General features: G+C 41.6%; 1 protein-coding gene across 1 annotated transcript in view; it reads left to right on the top strand.

Annotated features, from left to right (window-relative positions):
- The first annotated feature begins 4,002 nt into the window (after positions 1-4,002).
- mtnr1bb (melatonin receptor 1Bb) overlaps positions 4,003-19,880 on the top strand; it is a 33,292-nt gene continuing 17,414 nt past the window's right edge. Inside the window, 1 exon segment of the mRNA XM_087172751.1 lies at positions 4,003-4,966. Coding sequence (XP_087028877.1) covers positions 4,759-4,966 — 208 coding nt within the window. The 5' untranslated portion in view covers positions 4,003-4,758.

The following is a 19,880-nucleotide window of genomic DNA, read 5'->3' as shown; positions in this document are numbered from 1 at the left end:
GAGGGGGAGGGGGAAATTGAATGGGAAGGGGTCAAGTCCATGTATGACGATATGAATTCACATCAGAAACCTGCCCTCAGCCATGTGTGACAGAGGGAGCTGTGTCCCAGCCCCGTCCCATCAACAGCCCCTCCTCCCTCCTCCTCCCTCCTCCCTCCTCCTCCCTCCCTCCTCCTTCCTCTGCTGTTTTAACAGATTATTACTAAGGCAATCCTCTGGCATATGCCTTCAAAACTGCTACGTGTGAGACAGGGAAGCTAGCCCTCATACTTCATGTGCTTTTATTGGATTTTCCCATATGATGAAAGTGCATCAATGTCATTGGATTACATCTGATTAACATGGCATTAAAAGGCAGTAATTGTCTCAAACCGCAAAAAGATGTTTTCTCGTGGACACTTACTGTTAATTTTACCCTCCATTAAGCCTCGGCTTGAGCTCTAATATGCTGATTTGACAGCGGCCTTCAGTGTTACGCTGTCAGACTTTTATTACAACGCTCCCCAGTTTGTTCTGATCTTGTAAAGAAACGTTGCCTTAAACAGAGGTGAGACAGGATGATGGATCAAAATGCGGCTGAGAGATCCGGCTGCATCGTGGGCCTCAGAAGCTCAGCTTGTTATCAGCTTTAGCTCTGAGGAATTGGTATGTTGTCACCCTCAAGATTGCTGAGATCTGATTTTGGGTTGATTTTTTTTTTTTTTATAAAAAAGGTCTGCTCTATATTGTGCTTTGATCATTGGGTGGGTGGGTGGGTGGGGGGGGGTGCTCACTAGCAGAATAAGCATCCGGATTTGCTGAAGTTGCTACAACTGTGAAATTTTATTAGGTCCTTGTTGAACTGCATAAGTGTGAAATGCCTGTGCTTGTAACCTTTACAGTCCAGCTGATGAAAAACTATCATAACATATGAGACTTGTGTGACAAACGCACCTAGAGGGCAGCTGGAGACCACAAACCTCCTCCGAGAGAAATTCTTGCTGCTGCACCTGAAGGCACTATTTCCTGTCACTAACATTTTAAACTAAAATGATCTCACTGCAGGGTTTAATAGCTTTCACCTCTGCCCTCTAAGTCTCTGTCTGTGTTTGATGTGTAGCTATAAAATGATAACCATCTATTGGCAGAAATTCCAAATCGAGATTATACCAAAATCTCTCTCCAACATTCCCCTGGCTTCGGGTCCAATTTCCACCAGATTTCATACAATATTCACAAGCTTGTGAGATTTCCCACAAAATGTTGTGAGTTGATAGATAAAGCAATTATCGTACAGTAGATGCGATTCCTAGTGATTATTCCAAACGATCAATCTACACAACACCACCAACCACAAACTGTATGTCCCACATTAAGCAGTTTATTACAGAAGGTTTATGCGTTTCTAAGCTTCTCACAGAATTTTTTCCTGCAATCAAGTGATTTTCATCAATAAACGATCACAGGCTTTTATTAATTTTTCATGAGCTACATGCAAAAGTTAATAAGGGATGTGCAATTAAATAGTTATTTAAAAGTCATTTCACAACAGTTGATTATATTTTTCAGTTATAAATGACAGTTAATTGTTAGCAAACACATTTTGGTCCATATATTCTGCAGCTCTTTTTCAAAAGGTAGGTGTTCTAATGGGCCACTGGAGTGGTCCTGCTCGACGACTCCATGACAAACAAAGCCATTATGTACAACTCATAAATGTACGGAAAGATAATTAGATGGTGGTACCAAAATTACTTCTGCCTTATTATTAACTGCAATAGGTCTAATAATAATGATAGTGAACACTCCATTGCATGGTACCTTTCACTTAAATGTTATACAACAAGAGTAAGTGTCCGCAGCCGTGGCCGCTCTATGAGGATGTAGCTAAATGCCAACATCAGTCATTAGGACTGGGAGGGAGGGATTCATCCTCTGAGGACAACAAATGTCTCGTAGAAGATTTTGTCCCGATCTATCATTTAGAAATATTTCACAGGAATCGCTGACCTCAGGAAAGATCAGGCGGAAAGATCAGGCGATCATCAATGTCAGCAGGATTCATCCTCTGAGGACCATGAATATCTGTAGTTGTTGTTGAGTTGTTTCAGTCTCGACTGGTGGTGGATCAACGAGCTGATAGACCAACATTGCCAACCATAGAGCTGTTAGCGTGGCTAAATATTACAGATTACATCTTGAAAGATCTTCAAAGTGTTACAGAAAACAAGTACCACATTTGCAAATAGCAACTTGTCTTATTTCATCAAACACACACAATAAATTATTGATAACGTGGTCATCAGATTTTCCTCAAACTTTCAATAAGCACATTTAACAAGCACATGATTTTTTATTATAATGAACTACACTATTCATACATGCATATCCACACTGAGTGCTACTCAACTGCAGCATCCTTCCCCTCTGAACCTGTTTGTCATCACAGTAGGGGGTAATGTTAAGACTAGATGTCTCTGTATCCATGACTGCAATACAAATAAGGTTCCAAAGACACTTGCAATAAGGAAATATATAGCCTACTTAAAGTTATGCCAAGCTAGTTTTCCTTTGTTGTCTTTACACCTTATTCTCCAGACATTGTTTTCTCTTTGGGTGGCACCATCTGGTGATTTCAATAAAAACTCTCTGTGGAACAATGGCTCTGAGAGAGTTCGCCAACAAAGACTGTGTCATCAATATTAATAAAACCATGTTGTCCTGTGAGGTACAGCACAAACAATGTGGCCATATGGATGCTGCGTTACTGGTCCTTATGGAGGTATGGTGTTGATACCCAGCTGCTCTGGCCTGTCCTGTCCTTCAACCGCTTCCCAATTTCTGCTCTTTATAACCACAACAATATGCTTCACTGCCATAAGTGAGTGATTGTTGAAGGTTCTCTCAGAGCAGGCACACACAGAAATCACAATGGCCATAAAGTCTATGAAGCATATTCACCATAGTCAGCACAGCATTATCAAAGCGTTGCAGTTTTCAATTAGCAGATTTATGCTTTGTGTTTTTGTTTTGTTTTTTTGCTGTCATCGGTTTTCTTAATGTGCGATATTGCTGTGCATTCATTCACTCCCCGTCCCTGCCGCTGACTTTGTTTCCACGTTCAAAGTGTGTATCTATGTGCGAGTGTGCGCGTGCTGACCTCACAGCCACAACTGTCCGTCTCTTGGTCATCACATCAGGCCTGTGGAACATATCACCCTGCTGCTGCTGCTCGAGGGCATGCATTGCAGCCATACGCCCAGCAGTGAGGAGTTAAACAAGTGAATGGCACTGGCCTCAATGTGTCACCACTGGCACTGACACTATCGATGACATAATGAATCCACTGGATCTGATGGGAGAGTTTCGACTGCACCGTTGCCACCAGTTACCCACGTTAAGGGATTGAATGGGACTCAGACTGCCACCTCCACTTGCTCTGACTGCACTGTGTACAAAGTGAATCATATAGTCCAGAGTCCAAAAATGGCACCCTGGTGGAGGCATGCACACACAGCTAAAGGATAATGGTTCAATCAATAGTGTGTGGTGTTTGCACTTAATTGAGAGACTCCCATAACATAGCTCCAGCTGTTTTATGATCATCTCCATCCTGTGTGTGCGTGTGTCTTTCTTAAAGGTTCATGCATTAACACAGGCTGTAATAAACTCAATGAATCACTAACTTCAAAGACCTACAAGAAAAAAAATGTTTTGTTATTGTGATTTTATAAAAATGCCCTCTCGTTCATCTGTGAGAAATGATCCACATAAGTCACAGTGGGCTGATTGGACTTCCCGTCCCGACCCACCACTGTGTGTGTACACTTCAAGCACCTCCGAGCATTGTGCAGAGATCAAAGGCAGATTCTGGGAAGTCACGCTGGGAATAGGCAGGGGGGAAAACGAGGGAAATCTTTTCTTGCACGCACACCTCGGCATGGTAGTAGGAGATGAGAAAGCCAAAGACAGTAAGTAAGAGGAGAGGGGTGGGGGGGGGCAAGTCGAAGGTATAAATGTTGATTGTGAGAAGCGTGTCTGCCTCCGTCCTCACTCTGTGGATTTCTCCAAATCCTGCTGTGTGCCTGACTGAGGGCTCCTCTATGAAATTTACCACAGTGCCGCCTCGCCACGCACAGCGGCGGCTGCGTCGTAGTTCAGCGCAAAGCAAGGGCATCACAAATGGTTTAAGAAGATCATTTGTTCCCCCGTTTTTTTCAGAGAAGTGCAAATTATGTCCGAAAGGACAGAGCGAGACGGCGCATTGGTTTGACATTTTGAAAAGGAATAGCCTTCTGTTTTTCTTTTTTTTCCCCAGCGTGGGCGCATGCGGACTGATAGGAGTTAGAGATGCCAACCAGCAAGCCAGGGACACTTGAAGAGGATGGAGACTTAAAATATAGATGGTCTGTACCTTTTTTAACGGAACATTTTCTAAAGGACAAATAATTAATATTTCCTCAGCAGGGAGGAGGTGTGGCACCGCCGCGGGTCCGAGCTTTAGCCGGCACATGGATGGTTGACTTTTGTGCGAAGATAAAGAAAGAAAACCAAGAGTCCACGTGAGTTTACATAGCCTAGGTCACACGTGATCACCTCATTCTATCAAGTCATTCATATCGCCTGTAAGTGGCAGACTTGGCTTGCGCCCTTGTGGAACTCGGGGAGGCAACCAGGTGCGCTCCATGTTTCATTTAGGACACACCGGTACCGGCGGTACCTGCGGGACATAAAAGCGCAGTTGGGACTTGAAAAGCAGCGTTGGGCTGTCGGCCAGTGATGCCGGACACATTCACACTCCTAAAGAACCGGACAGAGCCACGGCTGGGGCAGCTCGAGCGCACACTGGCCTCGGAGGGGAGCGCCCGCCCCGCCTGGGTCATAGCTATCCTGGCCAGCGTGCTGATCTTCACCACGGTGGTCGATGTGCTGGGGAATCTGCTGGTGATCATATCGGTGTTCAGGAACCGCAAGCTGAGGAACTCGGGTAAGAGGTTTCATCCCTTTGCAATGATGGATCTTAAATGTATAAGTAGAAGGTCGGTTAAACTGGTGATTAGTGATCACAGCCACTAATAATGACTCGTATATTGATGGAAAAGTTTTACACTTTTGCTTATGCCCATGCTACACATTTCAATACTGTGGTGTTATGAATGTGCACAGTGATGCAGGCTTTGTCTGACAGTGTGTGAAATCTGTTCTCTGGTTGAATCTACTGTTGTAGCTACCCTCCACATCACCTCGCCTCATCAGTGAACCAGTGACAAAAACTAATCCAAAGTAACTTAAAATAAGACCTTTAACTGAACTCACACCATAATATGTAGTTCCAACTATGCCTGTCCTTTGGATTAGGGTGTCAACCTACTTCTGTCAGCCTGCTCACAACCTAAATGCAAAAGGCTGTAGCCTCTAGTTGACAGTGTTATCCGGAACACTGTAGGTTTGTATCTTCACAGGACACATGGCTCCTGATGTACTGATGGCTGCTTCGGGGATTTAACCTGCATTAACCTGTATATTTCCAGTTAACTGATAGTGTATTATACCATGGCAACAGCTTGATTGATACCTCACTCTATTAGAACTACCATAACAGCTTGAGCTGCCTCTCTTTCCTCAGTCGTGCACTTTTCTCCGGTACAGTTCAAAGGTAGACTGACTCACACTCGCTGTGTAAGACCTGGTTAATAAGCACAGGTGAGTCCTTTTAAAAAGCTGACTGTAGTGGTGTTGATGAACCTATTCTGATGTGAATGTGTGAAATTACCCAGGAGGCCTCCTGCAGCTTTAGTGGAGAATAAAGCCAGATCATAAAGTGTGGAAGTACTCTTTCCACTGAAGCCTCGCTTCAGGTGAAGAGTATACACTGGGGGTTGTAATTCATCTCTTTTCAAATGGGCCCCTTTTCAAGGATTTTACTGAGCTTATTTTTAAATGTTATTGGTTTACCATCTAATTTCCCCCCTCTCCATTACTGACACTTTTTTGTTCATTGAAAATCATTGAAACAAGTAATTCAACAAGAGTAAATGAGAGATTTTGAGGCTGAAACCTTGTCAAGATGGAGATCTTATGCAGTAAAATATGCCACACTGTGCTGACGGGCTATTTTGTGCCTTATCAGGCAACAATTAGGGAAGGAAATATGCATTTATTTGCATTTCCTGTAAATCAGCAATTATTTTTCAGCCAGTAGGATGCAACCCAAAATCTTTCTTCCTTATTAGTGGATGGGTAAAGCACCCTGAGGGCTAACCAAAACAACTACAACCTTTCATTTAAGGACATTAAGGATCTCCCCTTGTGTTTGTTTTCATGGGGAATACTTTTTTTTTTCCTTTTGTGTGAACATATTCCTCCAGTCAGATGGACACAGTGATCGCTGGAGTGTTTGCAGCCCAGTCTTCAGAGAAAGACTCCCACATTCTGCACTCCGGCGTTGATTCTTTTTTTTAAAACTAAGGTTTAGGTGAGGTTGAGCTTATTCATAGCTCTGAATCGCCTTGAACCAAGGTTATTTATCTAGTGTAGGGAGTAGGAAGTGGAATTCACATAGTTAAGAGGTAAGAAATGAATTTGTAAGTCAGGAGCAATATGTCAAGTGTGAATCTATTGGTGTGTAAAGCGCAGCCTACAAACCTCCTTTTAATCATTATCTTGTTAAACTTTATGCACAGTGACAGACTTACGATAGTTGCATTCAGAGGATTTATTGTAATCAAACAGAAGTCTTTTCACTCCATGAGTAACATTTTTATCTCCTGCTTTCCTTTGATGTAACCTGTTTCAATATAAGACATGTGAAGTCTTTGGAGGACACGTATCAGAAAGACTACAGTGAATCCATACATCCACGAGGTCCCAGTGAGAAGCAAACATCTGTGGCAGGTCTTGTGTCTCACGCTGCACAACACAACACTATTGTGTTGAAATCATGATATTGGATAAGATCCCGCTCTGCACCGTGATCACGTTTATCCTTTGGCAAAACACGTTTATGTTTTTTGCACAGCATTGATTTCGAGCACCTCTTGTGCTGTTAAGAGGACGCGCTTGTGGCGTGGATGTTAGAGAAAGGGTTTTTTTTCCCACTGAATTAGGACCATTACACCACCATAGGGCTCAAAGATAGATTTTGCAATGCAGGACACACAGTTAACCTGTCAGTCTGTGCACAGGGACGAATGACATATCTTTGGTTTAATCACCTGTCTACAGTTTGCCCCATGGAAACCAACTAAGAGACCAGATAAGAGCTTATAAGGAAATTATTAATTTTACAGCTTAATTTTCAAAAATCCTGCTTAAATTTATCTTCAAGCTATTCTCGGGTGTTATGGGTTATCCTTTCTTTATCTATTTATATTTATTCTCCAATAACCCGCATCTCTAGAAAGTGCGCTGTGAAAACATATAGTACCACTAACATGGTGCATTTCTGCCTTAAAGCTGATCTCTCTCAGCTCAAACAGCCCACTCAGCAGTTCAGAAACCACGCTGAACCCACAGTCATGAACTCAGAGAATGGCTGTTGTAGACTGAAACAACCCACTCAACAGTTTTTCGACAGGAAAACACCGGACTTTTAACAACTAGTGTATATAAACAGTCACGGCAGGAGCAGCGGGGTGGCATATGCTTAGCCAATACAGCTGTCATAGCTTCACATTAAGTCCCTGCTGTGGCAGAGCGAACACAGTTAACTGCTGGACCACAGTATTTCATCAGGTGATAGGTTTATGAGTGATGACTAACTCTGCTTATTTATTCTCACCCTCCCACAGAGGTATACGCACACTCACACTGTAGTAGATATGATCGTACAGGCTTATTATTAAATTGGCACCAGGATATTTGTTATTCACACACATTTTAACTCCACATGTTGGTGTGTATTCAAGCTGCATTAGAATTGTAGAGGGGATTACACATTACCGCTCCGTTTTTCCCTCTTTTGTCTTCCCTATGTTAAATTTATAGCTCTTTCTCTCTCATCATGTGCTGTTGTTTACCGGCAGGCTCTAGCACACACACACACATATGCATGCATCCATGAGCAATTAGCACCAATTGTCCATTGGAATTTGTCTTTTAAAAAGAAAAGCTTTGATGCATTTGATGCAAGCGCTCAAATATACAGACATGCTTCTGCGATGCTCAAGAGCATAATACACATTCAGGAAAATACATAACAGTAAGTCCACATATCTAATTGTGGTATTGTGCTTCCTTGCATGGACGTGTTCATGAGCATGGGAAAAGCGCCTTGTACAGTTGTGTGGGGCAGAGGTTTTTGTCCCCTGAGATTTGTCTTTGAAGGAGCTTAGGTGTTGCAAACCTTCAAAGAGAGTTAGACAGGATCGCACATTACAGAGACTCTCTTCAAAGAGACTTTATTTACATCATATCCCCCCCACCCCCCCTCCCTCTCATTCGCTCTCCAGCTAAAGCTCTCTTCCTCTACAAAAATAATGCTTAAAGTATTCCTCAGCGGTGTTAAAAGTGCAGTGTTTCACATCCAGTCCATGCCTCCATCCATGGTGCTGAAGCACTGAGAACCTGTCTCATCATCCGGCTCTCTCCGTGGTCCTGAAACACTCAAAGCCAAAGGCCTTCACTTGATCTGCGTTCTTGTCTGTGCCTGTGTTCTTGTGAAGTTGTGAAACGTCATCAGTCACAGCCCAAGTACTGCTCCAATTCAAAGTCCACATCTGGTACCATTTCATCACGAACCCTTCAGAGGCTGACTTGTATAAACACGGGGAAGACAAGTATCCCAACGGTGATAGCTGAGAATCTATGCCAGACTATGAATGGTTGTTCATCTTTGTCCCACAGCTGTTATTGTGTCACTAAATTAAGGGTTGATATATTTGATGGGAGAAAGTAACCATGTACAAAGTAAGCATTATACTCTAATGTTTATGGAGCTGTAAGGACACATTGGCCTGGTGAGACCGACTAAATGGACCGGCTAATATCTATGGTCAGTCCAAGGTGAGAACAGTTTTATCTTAGGAAGGCATTTGGTAATTTCATTTTTCATGTCTCTGTAGTGTTTTGTATAATTCTTTTTGTGAGATAAACTTTGTTAATGCTAAATTAGTTTGTGTTCGTGATACTTCAATCTCCACAAAAGCCCCCCCCCCCCCCCCCCCCCCAAAAAAATAAAAAAAAGCCTGTTGGAGAAGCTTTGAGTTGAGGTATTTTCTGAACAGTTGTGCAATTGTGTTGAAGTGTAGTCTTGTTACTAGATTCTGGCTGAGCAGGAATGTCAGCAAAAACGCTGCTGCTCCTGCTGCATATTGAGTAGACTGTATTCTCCTGTTCCCCGGTGCATGGCCGGCTTAACCTCCTTCAGGGCCCCCGGGGCAAATATTTGTTATAAGGCCCCTACTGACTCCCACTATATACTGCAGTTTCATTATTTCCCCACACACCCAGACACCAACCAGTACTCTAGAGCTGAAGTGATTAGTTGATTAGTTGATCGTTTGATTGACAAAATTAAGTGGCAACAGTTTTGATAATTGGTAATTATTTAAGTCATTCTTGAGGCAGAAATCTCAAAGACATGAGCATCTCACATGTGAATTTTCTATGACAGTAAACTCATGTTTGTGAGTTTTGATTATTGGTCAGACAATTATTTAATTGTTTAACAATGAACATTCAGTTTATTAGTAAAGAAAATAATTGTCAGATGGAGTGACAATGAAAGTAATTGTTGGTTGCACCCTTCAGTACTTCTGTGATGGAATAAAACTAATTTGTCCACGGTTTTCTGTGTGTTAATTACTTGACATTCAGAAAAAAATGAAGCAATTTGATAAAAACACAGTTTTACAAACAAGCTTATTATGAACTAAAGCATTAGATCTTAAAGTTAGATTTTGACACAGGGTCTCTCTTCAAGACCTGGGCTGCAGGATGGAGGATGGAGGACCAGTCATAGGTGATACTGTACTTCAGTGGTGCAAATTTCTAGTAAATTATTGATAAATTAAATTGTGTGGATGGAAATTTCCTTTTACATTATATGGAGTGGACTTTGCCTGGTTTGTAATCCAGACTTTGCTCCGGTGTTTAGACTCCCAAATTGAATTTAGGAAGTTCATACTCTCAAGGTCATGGGTCTAAACCTATACTGTGTCTCAAATCGGATACTTCAGTCAATACATTCACATTTAGTACACTGTGTACACAGTATACACACTGCTGTAGTGTGTGAGTTCATGACAGGGTAGTGTTGTTCCAAATCAAACACTGCTGTCATGCACTCACTGGAAATGATGATAACAACACAACCACGACCAAAATATCCACCAGCTGCTTTGTTCACTTGTCGCGAAATTGAATATTTTACTTTCACTGTGTCATGAAACATGGAATTTATGCCACCACCAGCGCTGACGACATGTCCTGCTTTGGTCGCTGCCTTGGTTGCTGTTTTGACATGTTTTGGAAATACTTGGGTGGTCCTTCCCCCTCCACTATGTAGCCAAGATGGCAACCGTTTTGAGTATACCATGCGGGTACTTATATTGCACTGCATGTTGCAATAATTGTCAATATGAACGCACTTGTGCACTCGAACCAGCAAGTGAATTGAGACACAACATTAGTGCACTTTGTACTGAGAAAGGCCTCCAGACTGTGACTCTCTCCGTGGTGCTGAAACATTCAAACCCAGCCTCTCCCCGGAGCTTTCTGTTTCTCCCAGTGGTCCTCTGTGACATCTGCTGCTACTGCTAATAGTACTACTGCTTTGACTTAGCTGTAGTTTAGTTAGCTGTTATCACATTGTTAAAACATGAAGGAGTGATTAAAATATTAATACAGCAGAAAGAGAGCAAGCGAGCAAGCATGTGCGTACCTAATCTGGTTTAATTACACTGCTGAGGAGCTACTCTTGAAAGCACAGGCACTTAAGATGATAATTTAGTTTGTGGCAGCTGAAAAGGCAGATTTTTTTCCATTTAAGATCAGGGCTGTTGTTACAAATGGGTTTCAGAGCTTCTGTAAGTAAATAGTGGTTGTGAGTTGTCCTCAGAAGTTTGCAAGTGTGTTTGCATGACTGAAGAAACGTGAGAAAAGTGTGACAAAGAATTTCAGCTTTGCAGTGTATTGGACAGTTTCTGTGGGACTGCATTTCACAGCTTTGGATATTAGGCATTCAGCTTTTCAAGATTATCTTCAGATTTTCCTTGTTGAAGAAACAAATCTGAAAAACATCAAAACTGCATCAAATATACTGGAACAAAAGCACAACAAAACAAGGTGTGAGACACAAGGTACACACAGTTTACAGTAGGTCGTTCCTTTTAAATTTTTGATATAAAGCACTTTGTAACCCCAGTTACGTGGTGTAAAAGTTGTGCGCTTACTCATTGTCTACACCAGTGCTTCTTAAAGTGGGGTCCGGGTAACTCCATGGACCTTTGAGGGGGTCCCTGCGGGTTCCATGCAAAAAAGGGAATCATTTATTTTCGTCCATTATGTGAGTGAATGTGGTGAGTATTGTAAAGCACTATTGAGTGGTCAATAAGACTATAAAAGTGCTGTATAAGTGCAGTCCATTTACCATTTATGGGTTTCAAACATAGTAAAACATCTACAAGCAAAGATCCCATCAGATGAGGGGCCCTGGGGACAACATTTTGTGTCAGTTTAGGGGTCCTTGACGTGAAAAAGTTTGAGAACCACTGATCTACACCAGTATAACTCTTAATATTCCTCCATCACTTCTGTCTCCAGTGTGTAGGCCTACAGGTTGCAGAAACTAAGGTTTTAGCGAGATAAAAATCCCCCTGACTCGGATCCAGCATCTCTTCTCAGCTCTTATAGGTTTTAGAATGGATTTTAATATTCTGCTCATCACTTTGAAAACATACTTTTCCCCTTCATTTCCACTATGACCCAGTAGGCATCCTCAGATGTTTGGCTCTCTCTGGATTCTACTATAATTTATGCTCTTGACCAAGGTTTTTTTTTCTTGCCATGGGGGCACTTGGGTGTTTGATTTTAATTCATTAAAATCAAAACAGGAGATCAGCCAGCTGAACAGGTTGTCAGATCAATCAGACTTTTTTAATCCTGAGGAGCTTTCTCAGCTTTCTCATGCATGGCAGGCTCATACCATCCGCCCAAACGACCGTATTGGAACCTTTTTATGTGCGTAACAGAGGAGATGGAGAAAAGGAGGCAGAGAGAGGGAGAGATCACAGAGCAGGCGGTTGGAAATAGAAGAGTGTTAAGCTGTAGCTCAAAAAGAAAAGGGGAAGAGATTAGACACAGGGGCTCTGTTGCTAGTTTGATTTGAATTAATCCATTTATTTGATATTGAATCATTTGGAATCGTGCATGAAAATTGCATTTGACATCCCATTATACATCCCATTGTGACAAATATCGGCCACTCAGTCTAGTTTCATCATGTATTTTTGCGTGGAATCCATAGGGAAGCTGAGTTGCCACTGATCTATAATGCATGGGAGGAGAGTGTCTGCGGGGCTTTGGGGGATTTTCTGTATGTGCCGAGGCTTTGCCATATAATTCTTTCATCATCTGGTTTTTACTGTTTTTTGTCTTACTCAGTGAGTATTTAGGCAGAAGTGAAGGTTGGACATGACTGCTGGGGATGTTTTCAGCAGCTTTAAGTGCTCTGAGAGTCTGCCTCTGCCTGAGCTGTGCCCAGACACTGTCCTGTATCTTTCTGGGTGAAGCATGACTTCTGTAATTCCCTTGAACACAGACAGCTGGATAAAGCAAACAGTGTGAGCTCAGACCAGCTAGACGGAGAGGAGCAAGAAGAAGGGACGGGTTGGAAGCAGTTCAAAAACAGAGAAATGGCAAGGACACAGGCCATTAAATAGAGAAAGACAGTACAACATTTAGATAATAGAGGGAAAGGACTGAAGTCCCTCGCTATGAGGAGTAGGAGAGTGATGCTGTTTTATAAAGGGAAGAGGCACAGCCGAGACAATGTAAGAACTACTGTCATGTGTCATCAGAATCACCCAGTTGTTATCAGTACTTTAGTGCTGAGACGGGGGATGATTCAGTCACACAAGTTTGCACATATGCGTGCACGCACACAGCAACTGACAGAACAATTTCTTTAATCTCAATAACCATGAACATGATAGATTGACCCACTTAATCTGCAAAGCAAGTGATTGGTAATTTCATTCCTTTATTCCTTATCAAATCCCGTAATGCCTCCTGTATCTCCCCCATATCCATAATACATGCATTGTGATAATTTGAAGTGCATTATGTAACAGTTTCTCAAAACCCTCAGGCAGCAGTGGGTGAAGAGGTGGAAGAAGCGAGGGATTTGCTGCAAGAGAAAGAGGAGAAAGAGAATGAAAGGAGGAGGGAGGTGAAATAGAGAAGATGTGAAAAATCAAGGCCAATCTAGGATGAGAAAATGAGAATAGGATAAGGGACGGAGGGAGGGAGGGAGAGATAGAGGTGTCGCGAGGATGCGCAGAACTGTGTCTCATGCAAACGACTCCGCAAACAAAACAGAGAAACAGAATGTTTGTTTCAGGCAGAAGCAGCGAGGAAGGAAGCTGCTTCCCTGAGCTACTTCCCTAAGCTGCTCCTGGATGCAACCCTACAGAGATGACTGCAAATGTACATACTGATGCAGAGGCCAGATGTGGGGAAAAAAAACTTATGCAAAGTGCTGGTTTTAAATACATCTGGGAAGTTATTTTATGGTTAATTTATACAGGAGTTTGTGTTCACACTGCAGCTGCACCGTGATGGGATTAGTCTGGTTTTTCTTTGGTAGAAACTGACAACCCTCACTGCGCGACTGATGTCATGTCATAGAGAAGAAGCTGTAGCAAGATGCACAGCTATATTTTTAGAGGAAAAAAAAAGTTGTAATTTTGTTATGAGTGATTTGCTTCAAAGAAAATTAAAAGATGAGTGTTTTGTTTCTCTGTGGTAAACCCTGAAGGGTTGTTAGATACAGTACAGCAGTTTATCTCATTAGAGGTGGGCATGTAATCGGCCTCTTCCAAAGAAGAAACCATTAATTAAAGACATATGTGTAAAGGGAACATCTGTTTCTGGCAGATTCAAACACACTGAATTCAATACTTAATCAAATCTTATTGATTTTGACTCATGCATAGTCTAGTTTTGAAGATGCTTGAGGCTCCCAAAGTCAACATGGAAATAATTTCCTACATAAATTTATGTTTTCCTCACTTTCATCCCTTGAAACTTTTAAAACTTTTGCGTCACACTGTTGCTATTTCTTGCAGGTTAATAGGTTCAGGGGGCTGAGTGCCTGAGACCATGACAGCTGGTGTTCTAATATGTCCATTATAGCAAGTGAAACTGTTGCGAAATGTATTTGGAAAGGCTCAACACACGTCTCATGCAGGCGAAGGTTAAATTAGCAGAAGCGATATTTGTGAGTAAACACAGAAAACACAATAAACCAAAGTCACTTTTCTCTCCTCAGGGGCTGAATGTCCTTTCCTTTGGTTTCTATTCATCTGCCTCACAACTCCCATTCAGAGTGTGTTTGCAGCCCGGGTATAACTTGGCAGTGGGGACAGAGCAGACAGTTTGAGTACTCAAATGCTGTGCATCCAAAATGCCAAGTTCTCTGATCAAACAACAGAACGCCCAGAGAAATTAAAGCCCTTCAAAGGCTGCAGTCGGTCAACTGGGTGTAATTCTGTAAGTTATGACGTGAAAAGACAAGGCAAACATTTTACATAACGAAAGCCGATGGTGCCTAAAAACCTGTTCTTGGTGGTTTCATAATCAATAATGTCAATAGTCATTTCTCCCTTTGTGCACTGCAGCTTTAATCTAGACTTTTATTTTTCCAATGTTCACTGTTATAATGATGAGCTAAGACAGCTTTCTGATTTAATCATCTGCTTTGCTTTACAGTTCAGTGTGCACTTCAAAGGTCAATCTCCTAGGACTAACCAGACTTAATGTCTGCCTGCTGTACTCAGTAGAACAGCCAGTAAGCTGCAGAATCCCAAGGTCCTACATGTAAATTTACCAAATCACAGATATAATGCAACATATTACTTGGAATCTACTGTTGCAGCAGGGTAACCTCTTGTCCCCAGCATGGTTGGAGAGTTTGTAATATGGCAATGCTTAAAATGTGAAAGAGTGTGTACTTTGCCCTGGCTATTGTCTTCGACTTCCTAGCCAGACGTTGAACTATTATAAATACCCTCTGAGTTTAGAGACAGACTGTGGTGTATCTGCTGTTAAACCTCACAGCGTGGTAGGCTCGGCTGCATCGGCTTCCAGACTGAGCACAACGGCATTTTTAATGTGAAGGAATAGAGGGGGGGGCGGACAAGGCCCCAGTGCTGTGCATTTTAAATGGGGGGGGGTACGGCGGGTTTGCCTTGCCCGAGGCGAAGTGTCCACAAAGTGCATTTTGAATGTGAATCGTCCTGACCTGAGTTCATCTCGGCACTCGAACAAAAGCTCCTGAACAGATGACAACTTCATCGAATAGACGCATGATTTCTTCTCTCGCACGTTATTTACTGTACAAGATATTCCGTAAAAATGTCATCTTCTTTGAGAGGCAGCTTGAGCTGGATTAACAGGGCTTGCAAGAGATAAACAGTTGGCAGCAACATCTCCATTTCCCATGTAGCCTGTGAAAATCTGACCAATAACTTCTCTTACTTAGCAAATAGGCATTTTGTAGTCCGGTACAATCCTCTAGAGGAAACTAAAAGCCCGCTGAAACTCCCTGCAGTCGCATGTCGGCAAATTAACGACAGTAACCTTACACTATAATATTCTCCTAATGTTCACTAGGGAGTGATTTTATTATCCTAAGAAGAACGTCAACATTACTTTCCCATATTAAGCATGCTTTCACATTACAAAGAGTTCTACCCACGAGAGCTGCTTGTTGAGTAAGAGAAAGCTCTTCAGATGCTGCCACACAGACTGTTTCCTCCAAGAATAAAAACATGAAAAAAGAAACACATTGCAGATCCAAAATCCACATACGCTGCATTTGTTTTCAATTCTCTCAGATAACTTCTCTCTTCACTGCAATGGGCAGAACAAGCTGACCCCCTGCCGCCCCTTCAAAGTGTAATTGTAAGCTGTTGAATGCACTTGTTGAAGAATCAGATTAAACAGTTCCCCCAGCCCACCTCGGGTGAGGAGGTCTTATGATTCTTCCAAAAAAAAAAAAGCAAAAAAACATCCAAACTCCCCCCAACCCTGAAAGCGAGCTGCAGCTCACGGGTGTGCCACTGCTCTGTTTGAAAAACACCTCATTTACAACAACAAGAAGTCAGAGCTGCTTCCAGGCACACACACAAACTATATGTGGCACCTCTGCATGTTGGGGAGACAGGAAATGTAATTAGAGCCGATAGAAAAACAAATTTGACCTTGGAAATCTGGCACTAAAACACATGGACAAACCTGAGCTTTTTTTGTGTTGTGCTGATTCTCGTGCACTCACACCTGAGGTCAGTGCCAGAGCAGCATCACTAATGTGCATTAAAGATACAGTTTGAAAGACACAGACAATGGACTGGAAAAAATGACATCAACCATTCATGGTGGCTTTTAAAAATTTGATGCTCAAAGTCTCTGGAGCAGGAAAGGGAAAAGAAATGTGGAGATGATTAGCAGATTATTTCAGCATTGATTATACTTTCAGTTTTGCCTGATGGAAAACATTACACCTCTCAGGCCACGAGAATCGAGCAACCATCAGAGCTGTTGCATTAACACTGTGATTAAGAGGGGTGTTTCAGATAAAAAGTTAGACCTTTAATCTTTTCCACCTTGTTTCCATGTATAAGTCAAACTGGTGACATATTTATAAAGTCTACAGTTAAGAGGCCGCCTGAGGCGTGACTGAACTAAGCAGTTATTATGGTGCCACAGCAACCGCTGCTCCACACAGACCAGGAAGAAGAGAAAAAAAGGAATTTGCTTTTTCAACTATTTTGCCAGCCACATACTTCAGGTAAAATATTCAGCTTCAATATTATTCTGCTCTGAGATTTATTCAGCTATAATCAATATTTTCACATGGATGTGAAAGGGGTTTTTCTGGTAGTGGGGAGAATATTCAACCCTTTCTCCTAGAAATGATATTTCCATACAACTACACGGCAACAGCAAATTCATTCTGTAGGGGACGGAATCACTGTTCAGGATTATGTTCAGGGGCATTAAGAGCAGTGGAGTTGCCAGGAGGTGGGTGGGGTGGATGGTGCGCGCACAAAACGGTCACACCAAGGACATCCACAGTCCCATCTGTGGTTATGTTTAGGCGACAAAAGCAGTTAAGTTGGCATATTTTTCTGTATTAAACCAGATAACAATCTTTCTCTAACCTTAACCAAGGGCTGTGAGTTGTGTGACCTTGTCTTTGGTACTAATGTACATCAGGAGACTGTGTTTTTATCATATGGCTGGTTATTTTGTACTCCTCACAAATTTTTTCTGGCTCTGCCTTCTTTGTTTGCTGTCGCTGGGGACAAATAAAGTTTCTGGAATTGAATGATTTAATAATTGATAAATAAAAATCTTTGAACATTTTAAGGTATATATTCAGTATCAACGTATTTGCAACTTGCCAAAAACATAAACTAACAACTTATGTTCCAAGGGTTTGGTCTCAACATTGGCAGGGACGCAACTACATCGCAAAACAAAGAGATTGTCTGTTTTTATGCCGTCAACCAAGCGGTTTATTAACATATAAGATCTGAATTTACATTCAGGAATGCCCATACTCAAATGTGATATATGTACTTGTGTTAAAGTTCCAAATATGAAATATATGTACATATATATATATAATATATGTGAAGTAAAATCATATATGTTTTAAATTACAGCTTCTATATGTAAAAAATTACATATTTAACCTGTTAGGAATTGGAACAATATCATATATTGACATACATGTCTAGCTCATAGAAACATGTATTTTAGTACGTCTAAACTCATAAGCACAAAGTATAGTAAGGCATGAGAATGTCATAGTACAATAAGGCATAAAAAGTCATAGTAAGTCATAAAAAAGTCATGTAGTATAGTATTGCAAAAATATGTCATAGTATAGTAACGCATAAAACCTTCATCGTTGTTAAGACAGAAGAGTCGTAGAAACTGGGATTTTAATTCAGAACCGTCTGTCCTAACCACTACGCTACCACATGACATCGTCATTTAGTCATAAGCTATAAAAAGTCATAATATAGTAAGACATGAATGGTCATATTAAATTAAGGCATAAAAGGTCATGAAAACAACATAGTATAATAAGGCATAAGAACGACATGGTAAAGTAAGGCATGAGAACGTCATAGTATAGTAAGGCAAGTTACAGGATGTCTTGAAGATGTTGTCTCTTGGAGGGGACATTGGAATTATCTTATATGACACTTATATGACTGAACAAGTTCACTCAAATACTGGGAGGGACAATTCCATCCTCCCTAAATATTGGTCTAACCCTAACCATACATATGCAAACCTATGCCCTCGATATCTTCATTATCTTAATAAAAAATCTAATCCAGTTGTAATCATGTATCCTACAAAACATACTGTATCTGCCGTTGCAGTCTAGCTGTATGGAAACATACGCTGTAGGAATATTGGACATTACTCAACAGGCGACACAAACACTGACAAAAAAGAGAGAGTGACAAGGTTAATTTTCTTTTTCAAATGTATTTGATTTTTTTCCACTGCACATTTTGCATACAGCAATTTCAAAATGTGAAATAATATTTTTTGAGAAAGAAAAAAAAAAGAAAGAAAAAAGAAAATGAGATTATCTTTCTCAAACACTAGTCTGTCACTTTGAGAAGACAACATTATTAGGGTAAGAATCATTTTGTTTTTATGTAGCTGCCATTTTTATGAGTGGGATCGGGCTTTGTGGTGGATAAATCAAACTCTCCATATGGAGTCCCCCAAAAAACCTGGATGGTTCTCCTCCATAAAACTTAGTAGTGCACTTTTTGTGTGTGGAAGCAGCTGTTTCCTATTTAACTTGTTTTATCCAGTGACATCAGATAATGGCAGAAGAAGAACAACAGGTGGAGTTCTGTCTGTTCCTCTCTCACTGGAGAGCACTTCAGATTTTTATGAGAAATGCAACACAGAGAGGCAGTAGAGGAAGGATGGCGCTGATGATGCTGCAGCCCACGGTAGGACAGCAGCTAGCCAATCTGGTGAGCAGGATGCCAGGCCAGCAGCAACATCATCACCTTTAGCCAAGCTCATGAGGACTGAACTGTTGGGAAACCAACAGGCAGAGCTGACTGGCGTTATTTGCTCTGCAGTTGTCCACTGTTGCCAAGTATAGCTACAATAAATCACTATGCTGCTGTGAGTTTCACCATGACTTGTTATTTTTCCTTTGACTATGTTGCTGACAGCAGCATAGAGAGGAAAGTGCCAACATGTGTGACAACAGGAGGTTTGAAACTTTCCTTAAAGAGAAACTGAAAAAATAAACTAGTGCCAAGTGGAAGAAGAGGGGAGCTTCAGCAGACGGACACGATAAGGAGCTTACACTAACAGCCACGAAAACACTCACCCTCATCAGGCGGCAGCTGTCTGCTCTTCTGGGTTTGCAGCTAAGAACGTCCGGGACGAAGTTCACTGATACAAGCGCTGTGGGACGGGTCCCTGAGCGGAAGCACGCCAATCTTCTCCCAGTATGAGTGGTACCAAAGTAATTCAAGTTTTTTGCTATACCACTGGCATGGGTGTAGCTAAAATCTCACAAACTCACGTACAGACATTCATTGTTCCCAGATGATGTACGCTAAGAACAAACAAATGCTAGTGTGCTAACATGCGAAGCTAAGATGGTGAATATGATAAACACA

The sequence above is a fragment of the Seriola lalandi genome, unplaced genomic scaffold (assembly GCF_002814215.2).
Source record: "Seriola lalandi dorsalis isolate HSWRI2012SDOR001 ecotype SW California unplaced genomic scaffold, Sedor1 jcf7180002053710, whole genome shotgun sequence".
NCBI classification, from domain to species: Eukaryota; Metazoa; Chordata; class Actinopteri; order Carangiformes; family Carangidae; genus Seriola; species Seriola lalandi.
The sequence above is the reverse complement of the archived record's forward strand: the minus strand, read 5'-3'. Positions and strand labels throughout refer to the sequence as shown.